The following is a 23,392-nucleotide window of genomic DNA, read 5'->3' on the forward strand; positions in this document are numbered from 1 at the left end:
TGCTGATGAGTTTTGATACAGTATTTTTTGTTACGATTGCAAAACAAGATATGTCATTTGTGAACTGTACTAAAATGATGGAGTTGTCACTTGGGAGTCCATTCTTGTTACAAAGAGAGTAATTTTAAGCACTGTTTTTTTCACAGCAAACTTACCTCTAATTTAAGTAGTATCCGATGAAACTGTTCGGGCAACTTTTATATTCTCCCTCATCCCTTTTATAAAGAGGAGAAGGAAGTAGGTGAAGGATGTCATGTAATAATTTTAATCTAAGATGATACAGGCAGATATTGTGTCCTCTGAAACAAAGCAGAAGAGTTGAAAAGTGTGCTGCATGTATATTTTAAGAAGTTGACCTCCTGGTTGTGCAGATTTGAAGCAAGATTCTTTGGATCTGCTTTTGAGCTCTTGGATCCATTTCTTTATTTCTTTTTTTTTTTTTTTTTTTTGGTAAATTGTCTCCTTAGCTAAATCACTGCACTACTAAATATATCTTCCTATTTTTGTGAGGTGTTTTGTTTTCAAATATGGTAGTTATAACTTGTGCTGAATTCAGAAGCAACTTATTCCAGAGTAAGTGCTGGTTTACAACTCAGATGGATGATTTTTCCTTGCGCTTTCATGATGTTGTAGTGTTTCATTGGAATATCAAAATATTGCATTTTTATTGGCAAGGACTGGGAAAAAAAAATGTAGTAAATTCTGGTGTAGTATGACTTAATTTGAGGAGAGTAAGTGCTCTAAAGTGCAATGTGGCATAGAATTTTCCTTTCTGTATAGTTACAAAATATATTCAAACCCAAGTCTGTATATGAATGACTGAAACGTTAAAAAGTTAAAATAACATTTATATGCTTTGTGGTGTGAAAGTGAACAATTACTCTTCTAGGTTCTGTGACACATAGAATATACAGAGGAGGCATTGCCCTGCGGCAAGTACAGCCAGAGGCTTTTCTTGTCAGAAGTTAAGATTTGGTGGGAAAGATACATAGCTGCCAGAACATAATTGCATAAAATGGTTAGAAAGAGGGCAGTTTCATCTATCAGAAACACAAGAAGAAGACTGATGAATTGTATTTAAATCAAATAGAAAAATACTTTATTTCAACTCCATTTTCCTTGGCTGCCTTCTTTCTGTACCATAATTTGTTCTCTTGCCCTTTGTCATCTTTCCTCCCTGAGTTTTCATCTCTTCTTGATTTCTGCAGTTTTATCCCCCTGCTAGCAAGCTGCCTGCTTGGAGGCAGCATTTGATTTCTAAACTGTAGTGGCTCAGTCACAAGACCTCTCATATAAATCAGAAGTAGGAACAACCACAGTAAAATAATTGTTATTGGGCAGCAAATGGTTGACACTGTCACGTCTGAACACTAAATTTAATCTGGTGGTGTCTCAAGTAGAGTTGTCACTGAGTATCAGCATGAGTTGTGGACTCGAGGTCATGAGAGGATGTGCAGTACCTCTGGTATTACGAGATCACCCCATCATTAATGGGCTTCCAGAACCATTTGTTATCCTAATGTAGTGTGGAGAGAGGTGGACTAGATTTGCAGAGTATACTTGGCATCACATACTCAGAGCTGTCACCATACAGAGCTAGATTGCTCCCTGCCTCCTTTCTGTGGTTTTAAGGGAGACAGTTTTGTACATTGTGCATCAAATGTGTATTTTGTTTGTCAGGACGAATGGGAGCTGGAGAAAAGAAAAATGCCTGCAACGTACAATACAGACGGCCCTTTGGCTGCGCGGTCCTCAGTATTGCAGATTTGCTGGCAGGAGATTCAAAGGATGACCTCATCTTAAAAGTGTACATGTAAGGAATGACATTTTTTTCATAACTATTCAAACTATTTCACAGTAGGTTTACATCAGAAACAGTGGTTTTAAATGCAGTGTGAGGAAAAAAAAGTAAAGTAGGTAATTTTTTTCATCATAGGTTTGAAATTTTGGCTATTTCTACAGATCTATTTATAAAAAGGGCAGCTATTAAAAATGAAGGTTGCATCCTTTCAGATCTTCTTGTATGTTTCAGCATTTATCACATCCTTGTAAGAGCTTGGACTCTCTTTAAAACAATGTAAGCTCTCTCTTTAAAACAATGTAAAGTGCTTCCAAGTCTTGTGTAGATAACTTGTGCTGCCTAGGCAGCTAGCAGAAGTAACTTCATAACTAGCAAAAAGGAAAGACAGGTAAGCAATTGTTTAATGGAAATAGCGTCAGTGTAAGAGGCAGTTAATGCTGAAGAATGAAAAATCAAAACTAGATCTTAAAATGAGTTGTAGTGAAATTGTGGAGTTTTACAGTATCGGGAAGAAAGTTCATGTTTCTGTTAGTAGCAACACAGTGCATGTAATTTCCTGCTGATCTTGAACTGAGGGATTATAGTAAGAGTTGTTTTGTGCAGTGGCCTATTCAAAGTACATAAACCTGGGAAGCATTTTGTCAAGTACACGAGGAAGTTGAGAACTCAAGTGTTGAAGACATAGAAGGCTTTTAGGCAGACGTTCTCTTCTTCTCTGTGCTCCTACGGTGCTGAATTAGAGCTGCTGGAGATGGTGCTGCAGAAAAACAATCCAGTGTGAAGGTGAAAATGTGTGCTGGCTCTTACTAAGACTCCCAGGATTTTGGAGTCAAATTAGTGTTTGCTGTTGGATAATAAATCATTAGATTTACATATCTGCCTATTAGATTCTGTTTTCTAACTTTACCTGATCGTTCTTAAAATAACAGGAGAAAAAAAAAAAAAAAAGAAGGGAAGAAGAAGCATTATTGAAAAGCAGATTTAATAAGACCAGGTCAAGACTAAGCTGTTCACTTTGCAGTGTGGCCTATTTTTCCTCATGGAAAAGGCACTACTTTCCAAATATATACTGAGATATAATTTGCTCTTTAATTGACTGTCTCCTGAAGATCATATTCCATTTTAAATAACTTCAAAGTATACAGCAGAGATCTTTATCTAAGACCAGCCCTGAGTCCCATGTGGCTTCCTGACTGTTGTGGGACAGATATTCTGTGTATTTTGAAGCTGATGGGTAGATCTATAGACCATGAACTTGTTCATGATGACTTCCAGAGCATAACTGCTCCTATCATTCTCCCGCCCTTTTCCACAAGAAGCAAATATTTCTACGAGACATTCCTCAAATTATAACACTGCTCTCCCCCTTTCCACTGATCCAAGCAGTTTCACAGGGTTTTGTTTGCTCCCACTGAGTTAATTTTGTGAACAGAAAAGGACCTGCATGGAGGTGTGTGGTGAAACTTGTCCAAAAACCTTGTGCACCCATTTCAGAGTTTAAAAAGTTGTCATTTTTGTAGGTGCAACACTGAGAGTGATTGGTATCAGATCCATGAAAATATCATTAAAAAGCTGAATGCACGTTACAACCTGACTGGCTCCAATGCAGGTGAGTAATGTTTTTATGTTTCCATCTGCAAATAAAGTGAGTCTGTGTTAGAAAATCTAATGACTATGAAAGAAATAGTATTTCATATTCAGAAAAATACTCGTATTAGGTGAAACTATGTTCTATTGCATTTTGTATGCACATTTTTTAAAAAAGCATGGAAATTTCTTCAAGAAATTATATAAAACAAATTTTCTCTTTGCTGAAGGGCTACAGTTTACTGTGGAACTCTGTTCGTATGTGGAGCCGATCAAAGATCGGCAATTGATGTGCATTGCTTGATGATTTGATGATTTATACTTCCACTTTACATACATAAAGTATCACACAAAATTAACTAGGTCCTACAGACCTGTCTACAGAGCCAGTGCTCTCTGCATTTCTATTGGCCATCAGGGCAAGACACAAAGTTGTTATTCAGGGACTTACCAGTAGCCTTCCATAGTTAATCAAAGTAAATTCAACTGGAAAACTTAGGAATTGGGTGATGACTGACCTTTGCTAATGTCAGATGATGTAATGTCAGATGATGGCTTAAACTAAAGGATATGCTTCTTTTTGGTTTTTGGAATGCCAGCTTGTTAACTTTTTGTAGTGCTGTTGCCTGGGAAAACAGTCAAACTTGAAGGAAAACCAGAAATGGAAGCTTACAAATTTGTTGTGCTTTCTATTCAAATACTAGTTTGCCCCAGTGAAACATTCATTATTTGAAATATGAATGTGGAAAAATCTCTAATGAATTCAGTTTTCTGAGTTGCATTGTAGTTATAAACCCGTATAGTAAACCTCATGCTCTTTTGACTTGATTTAAAGCATAACGTTTATCTCTCAAATGTATATTCATCAGTCTTTAGCAGATGTCTAAGAAGCGCATAAAAGCTCCTGATATTTATCAAGACTGAAATTGTGTGTTTAATCAATCTAATCCTGTTACTTCATTATTTCTACTTTTGCAGAGTATAGCCACATACGTGCATCTATGTAAGGCTTAGAATGTAGAGAATTTTACTGGACTACAGTTATTAAAATAATGTAGTTTAAATATAAAAGCACATTGCTAGAAAGCGATAGCTTTATTTACTGTTGAAAATGATAACAAGTCTTTTCTGCACAATCAGTCTAGAGATAAAGGTGATACTTTGAGTTTTTAGAACACTGGAACATGCCTTTTGACTCAACTTGCAAAGCTATGGGACATTTTAAAAATACATAATTCAATACCTGTGCAAATACCTTTTCTGAATATTAGCTGCAAAATCCAATATGTGTGATAAAGAATGCATACATTTTGGTTTCAAAATAGGTACATTGCTTCTGGCATTAATGCAAATTTCACAGTTCGCAAAAGGTGGCTTGTTGTTTATAAATGAGGTTTTCAGTGTAAATATTGCTATGAAACATTTAACTTGTCCATTTATTTGAAAAAGAAAAATAGAAAGAATTGCTAATTTCTGAATAGGCAGTTAAAATAGTACAATGTGGCATGCTGTATGCTAAGTGATTCTTGTTGGCAGTGGTATGATTCAGGTTATAAGGTTAGTGTGTGCTTGCAGCCCAGAAGGCCAGTTTTATTTTGGACTGCATCAAAAAGAGGGGTGGACAGTAGGGAGATGGAAGTGATTGTCCACCTCTACTCTGCCCTTGTGAGACTCCATCTGGAGTACTGTGTCTGACCGGGGCTCTCCAGTACAAGATGGAGAGCTGTTGGAGTTCAGAGGAGGACTACAAAAATGATCAGAGAGCTGGAGCACGTTGCCTATGAAGACCGGCTGAGGGAACTGGGTATGTTCATTTTGGAGAAGACTTCAGGCAGACCTCATTGCCACCTGCCAGAATGTAAAGGGAGCTTATAGGCAGGGGGGAGACCAACTTTTTTGCATGGTCTGATAGTGATAGGACAAGGGGGAATTATTTGAAACTAAAAAAGGAGAAATTTGGATTAGATGTTAGGAGGAAATTATTTACTTGGAGGGGGATGAGGCACTGGACGGGTTGCCTAGAGATGCTGTAGATGCCCCATCCCTGGATGTGTTCAAGACCAGGTTAGATGGGGCCCTGGGCAACTTGATCTGGTGAGCAGCAGCACTGCCCATGTCAGGGAGTTGAAACTAGATGGTCTGTAAGGTCCCTTCCAACATGAACTGTTCTATGATTCTCATTCTCATGAAATAGAAGTTCATAGCTAGGTACCCTTTTGTCCTTGGAGACATTCAATAAATTTAAGTAATCTTAATTAAGTGACTATCAACATAAAAGACATGTGGGACATGACCATGTTCCAGATTGCAAGTGCTGGAAAATAAAGCTAGCACATTCAATACTAGCTATGTTTTGATAAAGGGCTGCCTGGAAAGGGAGGCAAGAGAGTAGCACATACAGAGGCTGGAGAGGGAAAGAGGATGCGAGTAGTAGTGCCACTTTGAGAACTGAGCAACTAAAACACGAACTATGTCAGGTTATTTATGTCACACATGTGAAACTTGTTCCTCTGTGACTGCTTAGAAGCCTGAAAACACACTTGAAAGACTTCAGCAATATGTTCAGATACTTCTGCTGACACCTCATGGAAAATGATGTTGTTACACTAGTATGTATTTTCCCTTTGGTGTCTTTGTCTGTAATAGTTTTGAATGACTGTTTCTGAAGGCCCACTAGGCTTGTCTGCTATCTTACATTTGTGAAAAACGAGGAGAAAGGAGTAAATCTTTGATTACAGGACACACAGGTGCTTTACTGTCTCAAGACCTTGTAGGTATAAGTCAAGAGAGCTTGAACATTTGACTTTAAAGGGACTTAAGAACTGAAACACAATCAGCACAAGCGCAAAAATTCATCAGGCTGTTATCTATGATCTTATCAATCTTTATCAATCTGTAGGACCAAAAAGCAGTGAAATGTATAGTGCAGATACAGAAACCAGGTGCTTGCTTATCTTGAACTATATAGAATTGTTTTTGTCTCCTTTCTGCTGTTTCCTTCATTATTTCATTCAGATCTGGGCAGTTCCAGTTCATGCAACTGCTATGCTGAGGCTGCACTAAGTAAACATACTTGTTTACGGCATGTCACTTTACTGCATATTTATTGTGTTCTTACTTTAATTGTCTGAATTCCAGAATGCAAAAACTGTAGTAAACTGTAAAAAAAAAAAAAAAAAAAAAAAAAAGAAGTTTTTAATTCTGAAATAAAAGTTCCAAAAGGAAAGTGTTGTTTCAGATAAATAAAATATTAAATACCTGTGGTAGCATAATCATAAGTAATTGTCTATTTTAGATAGTGGAGCCTAGCCAAAGATCTTGTTTTCACATTGAAACTTGGGATTTTGTCAAATGTAATTTTTTATTTTTTTTAAGGTTTGCAGTGTAGGTCGTGGTAGCAGATGCTATTCTCTGACTATGTGACTGTGAAACTATATTTTGCACCTTTCTTAGGTCTTTAGTAAATAACTAGTATTGGATGTGAACTGCTTTTCTCTTTAATAAACAAGGAACTAATGTGCAAAGTGCCTCGTAAACTGCTATTGATCATATAATAACTGCTTCATTTGTCTACAGAATTACTGTGTGTGAGTGAACCTGTTGAGTTTAAAGTGCATTTTAGGACAAGGGGAAGAGAAAAAGGCCAAATCTGGTTGTCACTAAATATTTTCTTTAATACAGTAAAACATAAAGAAAAAGCAGTGAGTGCATTTCTGATTTTCATGGTTATGCAATGTCGTGCATTTCTTTTCTTTCTTTTCAGTAACAGTTTATCATGCATAACCTTATATTCTTGCCTACACAACCACATTTTTTATCTGGTTCTTTATACTCTTGAAGTATAACTCATTAAATACAGCATACCATGATGGAATGAATGTCCTTGAGTAGAGTAATCCTTCGGGATCTGAATATGGAGGTTTTGCCTGAAAAACTCACCCACTTAAACAGTGACGGTTCTTAATGTAATCCCTACGTAAACACCATCAACATCTCAAAAGTTCCTCTTCTTCCCATAGACACCTAAAAATGTGTTATTTCTGCCACTGCTTGAAGCTCAGAGCAAGTGTCTGAGCACATCCATGATACTTACTCCATCAGGGTATGCGTGGTCTGGATGTAACTGCCTGAGCACTGGGTAGAAAAAAATGCTGGAGCTGACTGCTGTGGCTCATGTGCTCATGTTACTTCAGGAAATATATAATTATTGACTTTGTTTCCCTTAGAAATAATTTACTTCAGTGTTTGAGATGTTCTTCAGAGAAAGAAAATGTCTTGGTTCAGACACTGACTTGGAAAAGGATTTGCAGTCTGTCTCACATGTCCCAGAGAAGAATGCTAATCACCTGATTTCTCAGACTTCCCTGCAGCAACTCTTTAGATTTGTAAAAGATCAGAAAATATTCATTATACCACAGGGGAAGTAAAAATGGCTCTAAAGCGTGCAGAATATTGCATGATTTTTCATAAGTGTGTTCTATATTCATGTTGTCTTGCAAATCCTAGAGAGGAGAGATTTAAGCCCTGACCTTCGGTTACATGAGAATTTTCTCCCTAACAAATTATCTTACCAAAAGCATCTTAAAATTATTAAAAATATACTTGCAACTTCTTCCTCCCCTCTCCATAGGAAAAAACAGACTGAATTGCTTTGTTTTCCTCTAAAGAGATCCAAGACATTCCTTCTCACACCAATTTTTACTTGAGGTTCCTGATGTTTTCACATGTAAGCTCCTCTGTAAAATGCCAATTTTTAGATCCCTTTATAACAAGTCTTTAAAAGCTGCATGACCCTGTTGCAGTAATTCAGAAAAGATAAGGCAAGGACACATGCTTTTCACTTTCTACAACAAAGAAGGTGGAAATCCTTTCAGATCCTATAGCAATTAAAGTAATGGTGTAAGAATTTAAAAGTACATATATAGCTGTTGCAGATTTAGACATGTAGATTCTACAAATAGAATAAATGTAATGGGAAGATCTTTTCCTGTGCTGTCATCTTGGAATGTTCTGATGAATAAGAGAAAGGTAATGCAACCTAATTGTGTGTTTACTGAGCGCAGTATGGTGATAGCAGTGCCAAACTGCATTGCAACTCCACTGACAACGTTGGTAACTACATATCAATGGGCCTTAAACTTTAGAGGAGATGCACTGGAAATAGTGGAATTTCTCTTACCATTCCTGTCATGAGTGTGATTTTTTTTTTCCCATTTGCTTTTTTATTTTCAGTATGGTGGCAAGTTTTTCTTCTGTTGCATTTCATGTCAAAATACAGTTCTTGATAAAGCTACATAAATCATGCCCTCTTGCATATAGTTCAGATCATATGAACAATAAAATGAGAAATGACTGTATTGTATCTCAAAGGAGGCAGAATGAAATATTTATTTTAAATACAGCAGAAGTAATATCTCAGTGGGGAGGCTGTTCTGAAGACAAATCCAGGTTGTGCTTTGATTTGTAAAAGACTGTCATAAGCATAACAGCCATAAACTTAAATGATTTTTCTTTAAAAGAGAAAAATGCACAGGTATGTTCTTCAAATCTGTGGTTTACTGTCATTAATAAATTGAAACTTGTTCCTATGATACATGTGCAAAAATCTGCAGGCATAGCATCATCTAAAGGTTTTGTGGTCTGGCCCCAACTCAAAGCAAAACTAGCTTGTCTTTGTGGAATCTCTTTTGAAGTTCAGGGGGATTGCTCATTAAAGGTGAGTTTTGTTACACAGCTATTGTTTAAATTCAACCAGATCAAAGTAAGTTTCATGAAGCAAACCACCTAGTTAGGGAGAACTACTGTCACCTCATATGTTTGTTTTCCGAAGTATAATGTTGGTTTGTACTGAAACTCAGGTTATCTTAGAGTTCACAGAAGACTTGGTTAGAGAAGGTAAGCCGCGAGGAAGACAATCACAGTGCATGACAGCGCATCTGGCAAGATGCAAACTCTGAGACATGAGTAGCAGTGGGGGCATTTGAGTAGAAACAGGAGTATGTGCTCAGGGACAGCCTAAGTCTTCCTACAGCTCTCTGCTTTCAGCAGACTCTCAACAATCTAATAATATCTTTTCTCCATGGTTACCATCAAACACTGAGATATTAGAGAAGCAGGTAGAAGGCAGTATGCTTTTGCTGCTTCAATTTCTGTTTCACAAAGGTAAGCTTTGGCTTAAAAATTATTTGGTTCAGTGGGGAAGTCTTTTAGAGTCATTTACCTTCCAGTGCTGAAACTGTGGAGGTTTCACGAGGAGCATCATTTTTCTCCACTTTTTATGATGAAGATCTACAAGTTATTAAGTACAGAAGGGAAATAGTAGCTCAGCTCAGCTCAGAACTCATTTATATGAACAGTACTGTTGCAACTCAACACAGTATTTTCTGGATACAAGATGTAGGGTGTCCCTGGAGGTATTCAAGAAATGTTTAGATGTTGTACTGAGGGCATGGTTTAGTGGCAAAAATATTGATGGTAGGTGGATGACTGAACCGGATGATCTTGGAGGTCTTTTCCAACCTCAGTGATTCTACTTTTCAGCATGACAGTACCCAAGGAGCTCACAGCATTAGCCCAGTTGGAGTTGTTGCCAAGAAGCTTTCCCTTGAATTGGTGTGAGTGATGGGTTAGAAACAATGTGTTAATGTCCTTCCAGAAGCAGCTATTGCTGTTAGTCATAAGGAGGAAGTCTGGGTTCATGGTGGGAAGAGGAAGGGAGGGAAATGAAGAAGAATGAGGACAGGAGTGGTGACGTGCTTGAAAGGGGAGAAACAGAACAAAATAGACAACTTAGGTAACTCCTGAGCTTATGGTTCATCACATTCAGCTTTAACTTGCATCTTTAGTATCGAAAGGCCTGTCAGTATCTGCACTGGGGATATAAGAAGGGACTGACTACACTAAGTAGGGTCTATCATGAAAGGACAAGGGGAAATGGTTTCAAATTAAAAGAGGAGAGACTTAGTCTGTATGTAGAGAAAAAGGTTTTTACGATAAAAGTAGTGAAGCTCTGAAACAGGTTGCCCAGATTGGTGGTGGATGCTCCATCCCTGGAGATGTTCAAGGTCAGGCTTGATCAGACACTGAGCAACCTGATGTAGCTGTAGGTGTCCCAGTTCATTGCAGGAGAGCTGAACTAAATGACATTTAAAGGTCTCTTCCAACTCAAATGATTCTATGATTTGTGCTCAGCTGAGAGCAGTGTTTGTCTCTTCTCTGCAGGGTGTCCAGATGTGTCATCAGTTCTCTGAAATGTTTTCTGTAGCTACACATAGCTCACATTTCAGAGCAAATATATTTATTTAATTACTTACTTCTATGACAATCTATTAATTTGCAAGTTTAAATCTTTTGTTACATGTTATGAAAAGGAGACTGTATTCTGTTGTGATGTATTTAGGAATTAGTTGTCACTGAAGGCTGATATTTGAAATACATTTAAAACAATAACTGCAGTTGTATGTAGATAATGAATTAAGGCATTCCATTTTGTTCCAAACAAATGCTAAGGTTGAAAGATTAAATGTATAGGGAATTTACTCAGTTTGTTCCTCAAGCTCATTTAGGCTTGAATATCAGCTATGAAGTAATGAAAACCCATTTTAATGAAGGTTTTTAGGCAAAAAATTTTCCCTCTTTCATGTACATTTTAACAGAATGCCTGACACTGTTCAGCAATTGAATGTTAAACCCCTTCTTCCAAATTCAAGTGTAACCAATATCTGTTAACTAGTCTAACATATCGTGTTAACTGCAGTAGTTCTGGGAAGAGATATTCATCCTTAAAGGCAGCAGACCCATACATTGGTCAGATATAAAGTTCTATGTTTATATGGCAGTCTGAGTTTGTCTTGTTGTCTGCAAAGGTTGTAGGTTTACCAAAAGGAAAACATGTCAGATTCAGGATTTTTTTTTGGTGTAGTGATCCATAAGCATCCTTCATAAATATCTAAAGGAAGTCTGGAGGCAAATGGATGAGACCAGGCTCTTCTCAGTGGTGTGTAACAACAGGACAAGGAGCTATGGCCTGAAACTTGAACACTGGAAGTTCCATACAAACATGTTGAAGAACTTCCTTATAAGAAGGATGACGGAACTCTGGAACAGGTTTCCCAGAGAGGTTGTGAAGTCTCCTTCTATGGAGATATTCAAGACCCATCTGAATGCCTACTCATATAACCTATTGTAGGGAATTTGCTTTAGCCGGGGGGATTGGACTTGGTGGTCTCGTGAGGTCCATTCCAACTCCTTTAGTTCTGTGATTCTGTGATTTGCACAGTACGAATGTAACTTGTAGGCTTTGCTGAAGATGAACACTTAAGAAAAATTAAATTCAAACTGTATAGCTGGACAAAAACTTTTCCAAAAGCTGTTTCTGCTTATTACTAATAAATACCGTCTTTGACTTCCTTAAGTTTATCTACAGAAAGAATAGCAAATCTTAAGAGAGCTCCAGATGATAAAATTAATGGAACATACACACAAGATTTGATCTCCTCCAGTGGTTATAGCTACAAATTCATTACTAACATTACCTGGGCTCTTTTTTGGTTGTCAGGATTTGTTTTGAACACTTTCTATAGGTTTTAGTTAAATGTTGCCTGTTTCTTTTTTGAAACAAGACATAATTGGAATGCAAGTACCTAAGTTAATTAGGCATTTATTTTGTTCATTCAGAGTAACTGTAACAAGGCTCGTGGAGATTGAATTTACCTCTTTTTCTGTCTGTTTCCAGACTGTAATTTGTGGGATTAACTACAGAGATTTTACTGTGACCAAATTTCATGAGATTTAGACAATTATTTTACCTAAATTACACTGAATTAATAAATAATTCTGTTTTCCTGTTATAATACAGAAATCTACTGGTTTGATCTTTGCAGTTGTAATTCAGATAGTTTAAATCCTAACAGAAATGTGAACACCTGTGTGTTTTCTGGGTACTTTTAACACCCCCAGGCAGCTTGATTTGAACAGATGCTTTATTTCATTGCCTTTCTTAAAATGCAAACACTGCTGAATAGTATTCTGTTTGACTTTTGACTTTATTGTCTTGTTGGTATATACATTTTTTTCTTTAGTTTTGTTTTTCTGTTGGCATCCTGAGCAGCTGCTAGGCATTTTCTCCTTAATATAATCTAGGATGCTTTGCTGCGAGTAGATAGAAGCTGAATATAAATGCTTTCCCCTCCCCCGGAAGCTCAAATGCAAATGAGTATGTAAGCATAATAAACAGTTGCCTTTTGTCATAATGAAATGCAGAAATCAATAATGCTGTATAAAATCTGTCTTAAGTTAAAATCACATATCTAACAGAAATACAGAATGCTTATTCAGCAGCTTGTCCATTTCTGTATTGTCTGTCATTTGAATGATAAAAATCGTCTGTGGTACGAGTTAATTGTGAGAAATCTCTTGTGCTTGCAAAAGATGTAAAAGCAAATCTGTTAGCAGCAGCACACAAAGCTTTGTAGTAGTATTTAAAGAACAGAAGTAAATAAAGAATGATAGCTAACACAATAGATTTTAATTACCATTAAAATATAATTGAAGGTGATTAAAGTTCTGTCTGAGGGGACAAAACTAGAATATACATCTAGTTAAAGAAAACATGCCAGTCATTTAGACACTGGATCATCATTTTCATTTTATGTTTTAGCTCCAAATGTTCTAGAAGTGGGAAATTTGTAGTTTTGGAGAGATTCTAGGGCTGTTAAATGCTGCAGTTATCCTATCAACCACCATCAGATGCTTTATATGGTGGCATCTTACAGTTCTCTGTTTTGCTTTGTCCACACACAACTGTTCGTGCACAAATAGTCTAATAGTATTTATTGATGTATGTTTTGAAACTGAACTCTTTAGATTTTGCTGATAATTTTATTATTCTTTCTCAACTAATTTCCTCCATTAAACTAGTATTGACATAAATTGTCAGAGTGGAATAAATTAAAAATAAGTGGTATTAATTTTGATATATGATAGAAAAGGAGTTCTTTTTTTCATAGGAGAAAAGTTAATGATTTATCTTTCCATCACCTCATACAAAAAGAGTATCTCTAATGCCTTCATTGCATTTCTTTGAGTACCTTCTCCATCTCCCCAAATTAGATGCTGGCCAAATTGGAATCCTACTCCTGTTTGACCCTGTCTCATTGCTGACTGGTGATTAAAACTTTCTTTCTTAGAGCAGTAATCTTATCTTCTACTTTCCCTTCTTCTCCATAGAGATAGCTATAATTACTTGCAAATTGAATTCAGTGACTTTCTGGCCATTTCAGTATTGCACAAAATTCTGGTTACATCTTGGTGAGAAAGGTGGTGTCTTTGAACTAATTGGCTCTTCTTCATTTCTCTTTGTTTTTCATTGTGTCTGAGGGATTCCTTCTTCACTTCAATTGAACGTGCAGCCTAATAAAATCTGAATGACTCTGTGTTATGTCTGTATAATGTAAATGATCTTAGTTAGCTCTAATTGATAGTCAGGTAGACTGATTTATAATAAGCATGGAAACTTGTCAAATGTTAAATGATCCTTGTAAAATGTGAATTATTTTATCTTTGCAAAATACCTCTTTCTCAGGACTTTTATTTCAGACATATGTTTCCTCAGTTGCCATGGGTGTGTAGCTGCTTTTGGCAAGTGGTGTCTTTACAAACCCACAAGTTATTGACTTGCTATTACACGTACCTGACCACAGTTTTTGTGTTGAGCTGAGGATACTCAGGACAACACTAGCTTGTCTTGGCCTGCCTGTAGCTTTGCTTGGACACCTAACAGCATTTATCTAATGACAAAACAATAAATTACAGATACTTTATTTTAGCTCTTGCTTAGCTTTGTTCAGCTGCGTGATGCAACACACATTGATATGAATCCTCTATGAGGGCTACTGTGAAAGTATTTAGTTTTATTATATTGGCTCTCCTATTTTGTTATGTCAGCCTACGACGCCAGAGGAGATGGTGGTGGTAAAGTAGTAAAGGTTGAACCTTCATGCCTGTACCCCATTGCATTTAGTTGTTGTGCAGCAGATAGCAACAGAGTGGCAATGACAGAATGGTGGCTGACATGGGAGTGTACATATAAAGCAAAGGTGTGTCACTGAATTCCTGCATGTGGAAAAAAATTGTATTCACTCACATTCATAAATGTTTCTGGAGCCCAAAGAGTGGGTGTGACCACAGTGACACAGTGGGTAGTGCTTTGGAGTTAGTTGTGACACTGACAGTGCGTCACCTCTACTAGTGCAAATATTTGTAAGTGTGGCATGCAGGCTCTTGTTTGTCGCTGGCAGATGCATAGCAAACAGTGGTGGCTGTGTTGAAGAAAAGTGTTTTGTAGCTGAGAATACTCTTTATCAAATAATGTTATTGTGCTCTTTGTACCTGTTATAGTTTCCATGGAAATAAATAGGAGGCATTACTTTCAGAGCAACCTATGTAATAAATAACTATAACATGTAGTTACTGTGTGTAGAATTGGTTTTCTGTAATCAAAGGAAATGGAATGCATGAGAGTAAAGATTTACAATGATAACTGAGACTTGAAAAGTACTGCCCCTGGAGTATAAGCTGGAAAGTTTGTATTTAAATGTCACTATAAGCATTATTATCTTTAGGTTTCCTTCCCTGAGCATCCTTGCTCTGCTTCCATTCTGGTGTAGTTGAACTATTTCCTAGTGGAGTATGGGGGTGCTTACAACATTGCCATTACGTAGCTTAATCTTTAATCCAAAGTTCTTAATTATTTTTAAGAGTTAGGAGATGCATACAGGTTTTTTTTTTTTTTTTTTTTTTTTTGTTTGTTTGGTTTTTTGTTAAAAAGATGTACTTAAACTTCAGGTAAAATGTCTGGAATGTGTTCTAAATGTGTTTACTGGGAGATTTTCAGATCACCTTTCATTTATGAATGATGAATACTGTGACAAGCAGAGCTCTAATACCATTGCTTCCCGTGCATGAACGAGTGTTTCAAATTCTTGTCAGACTACATATTTCTCAAGTTAAAACTATTCAGCCACCGATGAGCTTTTTTGATATTTATTTTGGGTTTTACCTAAACAAAATTATTCATGGATATCTGGGAAATCTGTAGACAAAAATATGCAGAACTATATACTATCTGGTTTTGAGGTCTTAAACTTGGTGTATAGAAAACACGGTCACTTTATACAACACCATTGTACAGTATCTGATTAATGTTGTTGTTGTTTATGTGATCTGGTGCAGTGACAAATGTTTTTCTTTAGGTTTCCAAGGAAACTGTGAAGTGGAGGTATATGGGGGTATGAATATAAGCAAGGGGTTATGAATATACATACGTATGTATAACAGCATCTCAAAATATAGAAGGAACAAGATTGGCAGTAGGCTAAGTATCAGTGTTTCTAACTATCCATCCGATCCAACCTAGCTCTTTCCATCCAGCAATGAAGAACTTTTCTCCTGCTCTGGATTTTGCCTCTGCAACACTTAGCAACAGTGAAAAGACGTAGAAGGCTCTTGTACTATAATCTGACCACTGCGTGGTTTATTTTCTGGTTCACACTGATAATAATTATTACTGTTTCCTAAATATAAGTGGTTATCACAGAACAAATTACCATTACCAAGATGATTAATGTTCATTGTATTAAATTCAGTCCTTAAAACAAGCTAGGCTTCACTGAATGCTTTTCCTTCTACGATCTATTTCCACACTTGGTTGGAGATGTGTAGGTGTGTTGTTTTTAATGTTAAGAGAATGGAAGTCTGGTCAGAACATCACATTCTCTGTAGGTGATAAATAATACATCATAAGTGGAAATAAGAGGAAAAAGATAAAAGTTATCAAGCTAATCAGATCTCTGGTCTCTTACATGCGAAAGACTGGACTAGCAATACTAAAGGTTGATTTTTCAGGCTGTAATTTAGAACCATCAGACTTAAAGAAAATTCATTCATTTAAATATACTGTGCTGGTAGGAAATTTTCTTCCAAAGCCCAAAGGACTGATGACCTTGTTGTTCAGATTGTGTGTGCATGCTGTTTACTTAAGCTTAATCTGAATTTAATTATGACTTGACTGAGATTTCTCCTTATCTTCAGTTGTTGAGTGTATGTGAAGAGTTTTATCTTCCCCTTGATCTGTCTGTTGACACGTGATATGCTGTAGTAATGCTGAAGGTCAGGGAAGATTAATCTCTACAAGCTGTATCCTGACACTTGTCTTGGTGATTACTTTTGAAATAAACATAAGACATGCCTGTTGTTTTTGCTAATTTTAGTTGTGTCTGCAGTGATTTTGCATGCTGCAGTTGTGGTAGGTGAAGTTATTTTTCCTAGATCCTTGAGGAATAAATATTGGGAAAGGATTACACGGCCACCATTGAATTTTGCTTGTCTTCTAGCAAACATGAGAACGTGATTGATTAAATCCAATTAATGCTGATGAAAAGTTTCAGTCTCAGTCATTATGAAATTACTGGGTCTATGTGTCAAATATCAATTATGCTAGATTTGTTTATTAAGAATTTAATTCTTCTGATACTGGATAAATGTATAACCTTGCATAAGGTGAAGTGATGCACTGTAATTAAATGTTCATGTTTTTAAAATGGATAGGGAGCATTGTGGCTGTCCTATTTCCTGTGTAACAATGAAGGCAGCATTGGGTTGAAGTAAATGAAAAAATGAAATAGTAACAAATATTATTCATTGATGTTTCTCTAAATTGATGTTTCTTTAATATTTTTCTCCAATCAAAGTCATCATCCATCTCTGCCGAGACAATTTTGATCTGATGTGTCATTGTAGTTTACTTACACATCAGTAATAATTTGGTAATGACAATCACAGCCTGTTTGAATGTTTTACTTTCCCTTGTTTTTCTCTTGATTTTCAGGTCTGGCAGTTTCTCTTCAGTTGCTTCATGGAGACATAGAACAAATTAGGAGAGAGTATACATCTATGTTTACCCATGGAGTATCCATAACAAGGAAACTAGGTTTTTCCAATATTATCATGCCTGGTAAGTTGAAAAGAACAAGTTTTCATTAAGAAGCAAGAGAAAGAACTAGTGAGGAATTAATGAGTATTCACTTGCTTTCCAAATAAATGTAGAATTCCGAAAATTATTAAATTTTCTCGAGACTTTTTTTTTTTTTTTTTGGATGCAAAAGAAAGGAAAACTGTGTCCCAGGTTGTGTATTATATAGTTACTAAGTCAATGTCAAAAGAACATGCAGAGATTGTTGTCTGCTTTCTGGAAGTGAAAATGACTTAATGCAAGACTGCTAAGCTCTACACAGATAAAGAGGCAACCAGCAGAATGTGGAGCAGGTAACTTCTAAATAAAGCCTCACAGACTTTCATCAACATGGTGTAGCTTCTGATTTCACCTGGTTGATGCCTCAACTGATGGAAATAGAGATACTGGAAACGGATAGTAGAAGGGATATGGAGATTTGTTTTCATTAAATTGTATCTGAATCCTCATTAACGCCTACAACAGATAACCTATGTAAGGGCTTAAACAGGTTCTAAGGAAGGTTGAGAGAATGTCACACTATGAATATGAAGAAGCAAATACAGGGAGAAAACAGTGGTAAAGTCTATAGCATGATCATTCCCAAAAACAAAATCTTTAGCCAGTGTCTCTAAAGGAAACGCATACTTAGGAGCAGCCTACTTTGGCATGACTGTTGTGTTGCTGCAGTGTTAGTGATGAATATTGTAGGGAGGAGCTCATATCTTCGTTTCAGCTCTGAGTTCGCATGCAATGACTTGACTCTCTCAGATAGAAATAATCTTCAGGACTGGCGGATTCTTGATAGGGACTATTTTCTCCTTTATAGATATTTGTCTTTTCGTTCCTGTATACATAAATTGAAAATAAACTGTTGTTCTGAGACAAGAATATGTAAGCTTCATTGTTTCACTAATCAGAGGAGTCTTAATAGTCTATTAAAACTCAGTAATGAGACTCAGATTTAGCTGTGGGCATGCTCTTTTCTCGAACTTCAGCCTGAAACTTGACAGCTGAGAATTCACTGTTCTGCTCCTACTGCCAGTTAAACATCTGTACTTCTGCATCCCACATCAGTACTTATATGCATTTAAAATATGCACAGAGCACAAGTTCATAAAGCAGTTTTAGCATTATTATGAAACTGTTCTTCTGAAATCACCACAGCATTCAGAACAATAAAATGTGTAAGTTAGGTGCTATTTAATTTAAAGGTAGATTATATACATATGTTAAATGAAAGTCTTCACTTGAAATCTTAAGGCTTATTAGCTAGGTTATTTGTGTTACTGTTTGATATCTCATTGGAATGAAATGAGTATTATAGATAATATGGCTGATAGTTTTGAATGCAATTTTACAGAGTGCGCTATAATTCCCATTCAGAAACCCTTCTCAATTTACTGATTATCTACATATGATTTAGTGACTTTCAGCTCTATGTTAACAAATTTTCTTTGTTCTATAATAGCTCTGATTTTCCAGATGTGGAATAACATGGATTGCTAAAAGCATGTTATAGCCAAGCACTGTGTAGTGAAATGCTGCAACTCAAAGAATTGCACAGACTCAGTTTGTCCCTTTCTTATTGAGAAAAAAATAAAAATAAAAAAAAATCTATGAACTCTGATACATTGATTTCTTAGTCCAAGTATATGCTTACCCCAGTTAAGAAGACGTATACTTTCTAGTTTGTGTTTGCTGGCATAGAAGAGATTTCTCCTAAAGGGAAATAATCATCTTATTCTTTTAATGACAAGTTCCAAGGGCTAAGCAGGGCAGTGTGCTCTAGGCAATGAAATGCCTGCTGGAGCCTAGCCTTTGAAATGATTTTTTCTTTTAAATCTCCCTTTTCATTTTGTATCTCTCTAGTGTCTTTTTTTCAGAGATAAATTAAAGAAATTCATCTTTTGCAACTGGAAATGGCCACTAATTAGGTCTTTTTTTGTTGAAATTGAGTGTGTTGCTCTGTCTAATTAGCACTTAGGTTAGGACTCTGAACCAGGCTCTCTTGAATTATTTAATAAGAAATACTACATGCTGCTTAACTGTAGTATCTCTTTTATAAAGTGCCAGATTTTAAGTTGCTCTCCTATTTTGATGTATTTAAACTCTAAGTGACCTTCGTTTTGCATTGTATCAACCCTTTTCTCTGTAGAGGTTTTGCTTCTGAAAATAACTAGCACCAGCACACGTGCCATGCTAGAATTTTGATGACAATAATAATGCATGTTTTTGTTGAGCAGTACTTTTTATGTCATTGGATCCTGACAGGGTGAAGCCACAGAGTGCTCTTTCCTGGACTCGTGAAATTTTTTAATGATGACATTCAAGAGTTTAAGGAGATTAATAGATTGGTAGAAAAAAGCGTGTATGATTCTAAGTGTCTGTTAAATAGGTAATTCATTCTATTCTAGCTGGCAGAATAAGGAAAGGCAGTGAAAGTGTTACCTTAGGAGCCTAATCAACATGCATTTTTCTAGATTTAACCAGTACACTCCTTTTCAGCATCCAAGTGTGACAGTCAGCAGATGAGCAAGCTGGTATTCTTGGAAAGCTTTGTACTGCGTCAAAGGAAAACTGTGTTTATACTCTGAATTTCTATCTTAACATTTCCTGAAAGGACAGGCAACCATATAATTATTTAATATATAAAATTTTCCATTTCATCTTTATGAACATACTAAGATTTTTGAGAAATGCTTTCACATATGTAGAAGTTGATGGGATGTGAAAGCCCATCTTTCAATATAAAATTTTACCTGTTTTTTTTTGCCCTCTTATATAGTGTTCTCATATAGAATCTGATTCCAAATTTAACATATAGCATCTGCATCACTGCATAACTTAAGCATTGGATCTTATGCTCATGTGTTCTGACATGTATGCATGCATGCACTGGCTCTTTTTCGTCTTTGTAGAAAATATCTGGTTCATCAAAGAAACCCATTCATTAGTGTGTGGTGGTAAACCCTACTGCAGCTGTTTATCTGAATGAGGATTTACTGAAGGGGCCAGAGCTCTCTGCTAGGGCAGGCAGTTGTAAACAGTCTACTGCTACTACTGTTAGTATGTTTTTCTGCTTAGCACACTCAAAGACAGAATCTATTCAGTATGAGACATTAGCAGATAAAGTAAAATAATCTCAGGGCTTTCTGTGGAGTTCTTTTTTCACTAAGAAATTTAGTCAGGTAGAACCATTATTTCCTGAAACTACCTAGAAGCTTATTCTGTGCTGCTTTATACATAATCTAAAAAAGAATTCTTATTTAAAACAGCTTGAGATGTGAGTTGAAGTGCTATGTATATTTTAGAGCCCATAAGGTATACTATAGAATATAAACAAATGGCCTGTTGACTGGTGTCTGAGCAGATTTTTGTAGACAGATATCTGTTAGCTATAGACACTCTTTCTGCTTTGTATTTCAGCTGGTGGCATTATCATTGCTGAGATGTGACCACCACTTCTTCTGAGTTAAGATCAGAGTTTATATTTGTTCCTGCCCATCCAAATTATTAAACTCTTTTGAAACTAGAAAAGGCTAAACAATTGACAAGTCAGCACAACGGTATTACAGTGATTATTATTTTCACTTTACATACCTGTCGGTGGTCTAAAACGATGCTGTCTAAGCTAGTCAGTTCTGACTGGAATGTTCTTTGCTTGTAATCCTTCACTCTGAACTTTTTGGTCCTCATCTAATACTGTGATATCACCTTGCAAAGAACACAATTAAGAATCCACATGAAGCTACAGTATTAATTTCTGTAACAGAATTTAACACTTCCAGACTTCTCTTATGTTTGTCAAACCATAGAAGTTGCATTTTGTTTCTCACTGTTGTCTTTTTTAACAGTTTCTGCTTATTCAGCAGCTACAATAGCTCAGTTGCTATTGCTTTGTTGTGCTTAATTTAGGAATTATATTTCTTCTTTTTTTAACCATCACAACTTCACTGCTTTGCTTTTTTTTTTTTTTTTTTTTTTTTTTTTTTTTTTTAAAGTCCATTAGGTGTCCTTTAGTTGTCCAGTTGCATCTAATCAGAATTGTCTTTGAAAGATGCTGACCATACTACTCATTCATCTGGGTTATTAAAAGATCTTTTGTTCTTTTCATGTGCAAGTATGCTTCCTCTCTTTCTTTCTCTCTTTCTTCCTTTCTTTTTCACAAGCTTTTAAAATGAAACTATAACTAAAATATTTGTCTTTTTATACAAATGATTTTACAAAATGCTGTCCATATGATTAACATGCATTTTTCAATGATGTGATTTTGACTAGAAGCATATTTCTCCTTTCAACGCTTCAAATAAGAATCTGGAGAGCAAAATTGTAGAGAAAGCTACGGAATCTGTTCTCTTCATGTGTCTGTGTAAGCTTGTCTTCACTAAGCTTGGACTTAGTAAAGATTTGTTGATTTTAGGAAGAGAAAAATATGTTTCACACCCTTTCATGTTTTTCTCCTATGAGGAGTGGTATATTTTTTTCCAGTCTTCATCAGTCTCTGTGGAGTACAAACAGCCTAAATTTCCACCTGCCACTGTTAGCTGTTCTGATTTCCAAGAGTCCAGAAATATGTATTTTTAATTACTGAAAGTAATATTGCCTGGATATATTAGTTACACAAAATATGTTTAAGCAATATTGTCAAGTAAAGACACCCTGAATTTTGACCTTTCGCAAAACTGTAGTAGTCTGTGAGGAATATGCTCTGCTTCCCAAATCCTATTTTAATACATTTTAGAAGCTTTGATCTTTTCTACCAAAGGAATTATCTTCCTTTCTGTCTATCTTTTGAGTCACTGGAGAAAACAAAGATACTAATACATGATTCCATGCTTGGTTAGGCAAGTGCAAGGAATTCCTATATTGTTTTCCTTCTCCTTCCCACTGCCTCTCTCTTCTTTTTTGATTCATTAGTAACCAAAGGAAAAATGGAAAAGGACTATGGAAAGGGTAGAGAAGCCAGAATTTAATTGAACTTCCCTCAATTTACAGTTTCTTTATGAAATTTTATAAGTGCCAGATTCTGCACCTGTGACAGAGCAATCCTAGATACAGGCATATATTTGGGTTATCTTCCTGGCAAGGCTTTTGGAACAGGCTGCCCAGGGAAGAGGTGAAATCACCTTCCTTGGTGGTTTTCAAGGGAATGGTAGATGTGTTACTGAGGGGCATGGTTTAATGGGCATGGTGGTGATGGTTTAGATGAACTTAGTGGTCTTTTCCATCCTTAGTGATTCCATGATTCTATGATATGTACAGTTTGGGGAATGAAGGGCTGGGCAGCAGCCGTGCAAGAAAGGGTCTGAGGATTCTGTTTGGCAGCAATTGGAATATGAGTCAATGGGTTCCCTGGCAACCCAAGGGTGATAGGCATGGCATTGAGACTACTGGAGTTCTAGAAGAGTTTGGACAATAATCTCTCAAAATTTGGTTAAATTCCTCCCAATGCATCCAAGGTTTCCATTAAACAACCTTGTAAATCTTTTATTCCGTGCTGTTCAAATCAATTTGTTTTACGTCTCGCTAAAAGGAAGAACAAGGAAGAGTCACAGAGCAATCATGCAAGGTGAATCTACATTTTGTTTAAAATCTGGAAGTTTTGTGGTTTGAGAATCCCTTGTGTCAAGCGCATTTCATTTGCTTCATCAGCTTTTTTCGGATGAATGTTTTTTAGGGCTGTTGAGAGTTTCTGCAATAAAGCTGAAAATGCAGACAATGTTCTGTTGAAAAGAGACCCTGAAGTGACTGAGTAAAGGAATGTGTTTTTGGTTTTTTTGGTTTGTTTGTTTGTGGGTTTTTTGTTTGTTTTTTTTTTTCATTTTATCCTTCATTTTAAATGCCCAAACTTACTAAATCTAATAGTAAAAAGGCAGTACTGTTACCAAAGTTACCAGTGCTCCTGGAATTCTAACACATACGTAGTTGCTTTAATTTTTCCTTAATAGTATTGCTGATATTCTTGTTTATATGAAAACAGGAATGCTCTTGTT

General features: G+C 36.2%; 1 protein-coding gene across 7 annotated transcripts in view; it reads left to right on the forward strand.

The window, feature by feature from the left end:
• DOCK4 (dedicator of cytokinesis 4) overlaps window positions 1-23,392 on the forward strand; it is a 232,705-nt gene that overhangs the window by 111,513 nt on the left and 97,800 nt on the right. For all 7 annotated transcript variants that reach the window (XM_015854079.2, XM_015854108.2, XM_015854097.2 and 4 more), the window contains exons 11-13: window positions 1,681-1,813; window positions 3,322-3,410; window positions 17,274-17,399. In XM_015854079.2, coding sequence (XP_015709565.2) covers window positions 1,681-1,813; window positions 3,322-3,410; window positions 17,274-17,399 — 348 coding nt within the window. The remainder of the gene's footprint in view (window positions 1-1,680; window positions 1,814-3,321; window positions 3,411-17,273; window positions 17,400-23,392) is intronic.

The sequence above is a fragment of the Coturnix japonica genome, chromosome 1 (assembly GCF_054131305.1).
Source record: "Coturnix japonica strain WE chromosome 1, WE-NBRP24, whole genome shotgun sequence".
NCBI lineage: Eukaryota > Metazoa > Chordata > Aves > Galliformes > Phasianidae > Coturnix > Coturnix japonica.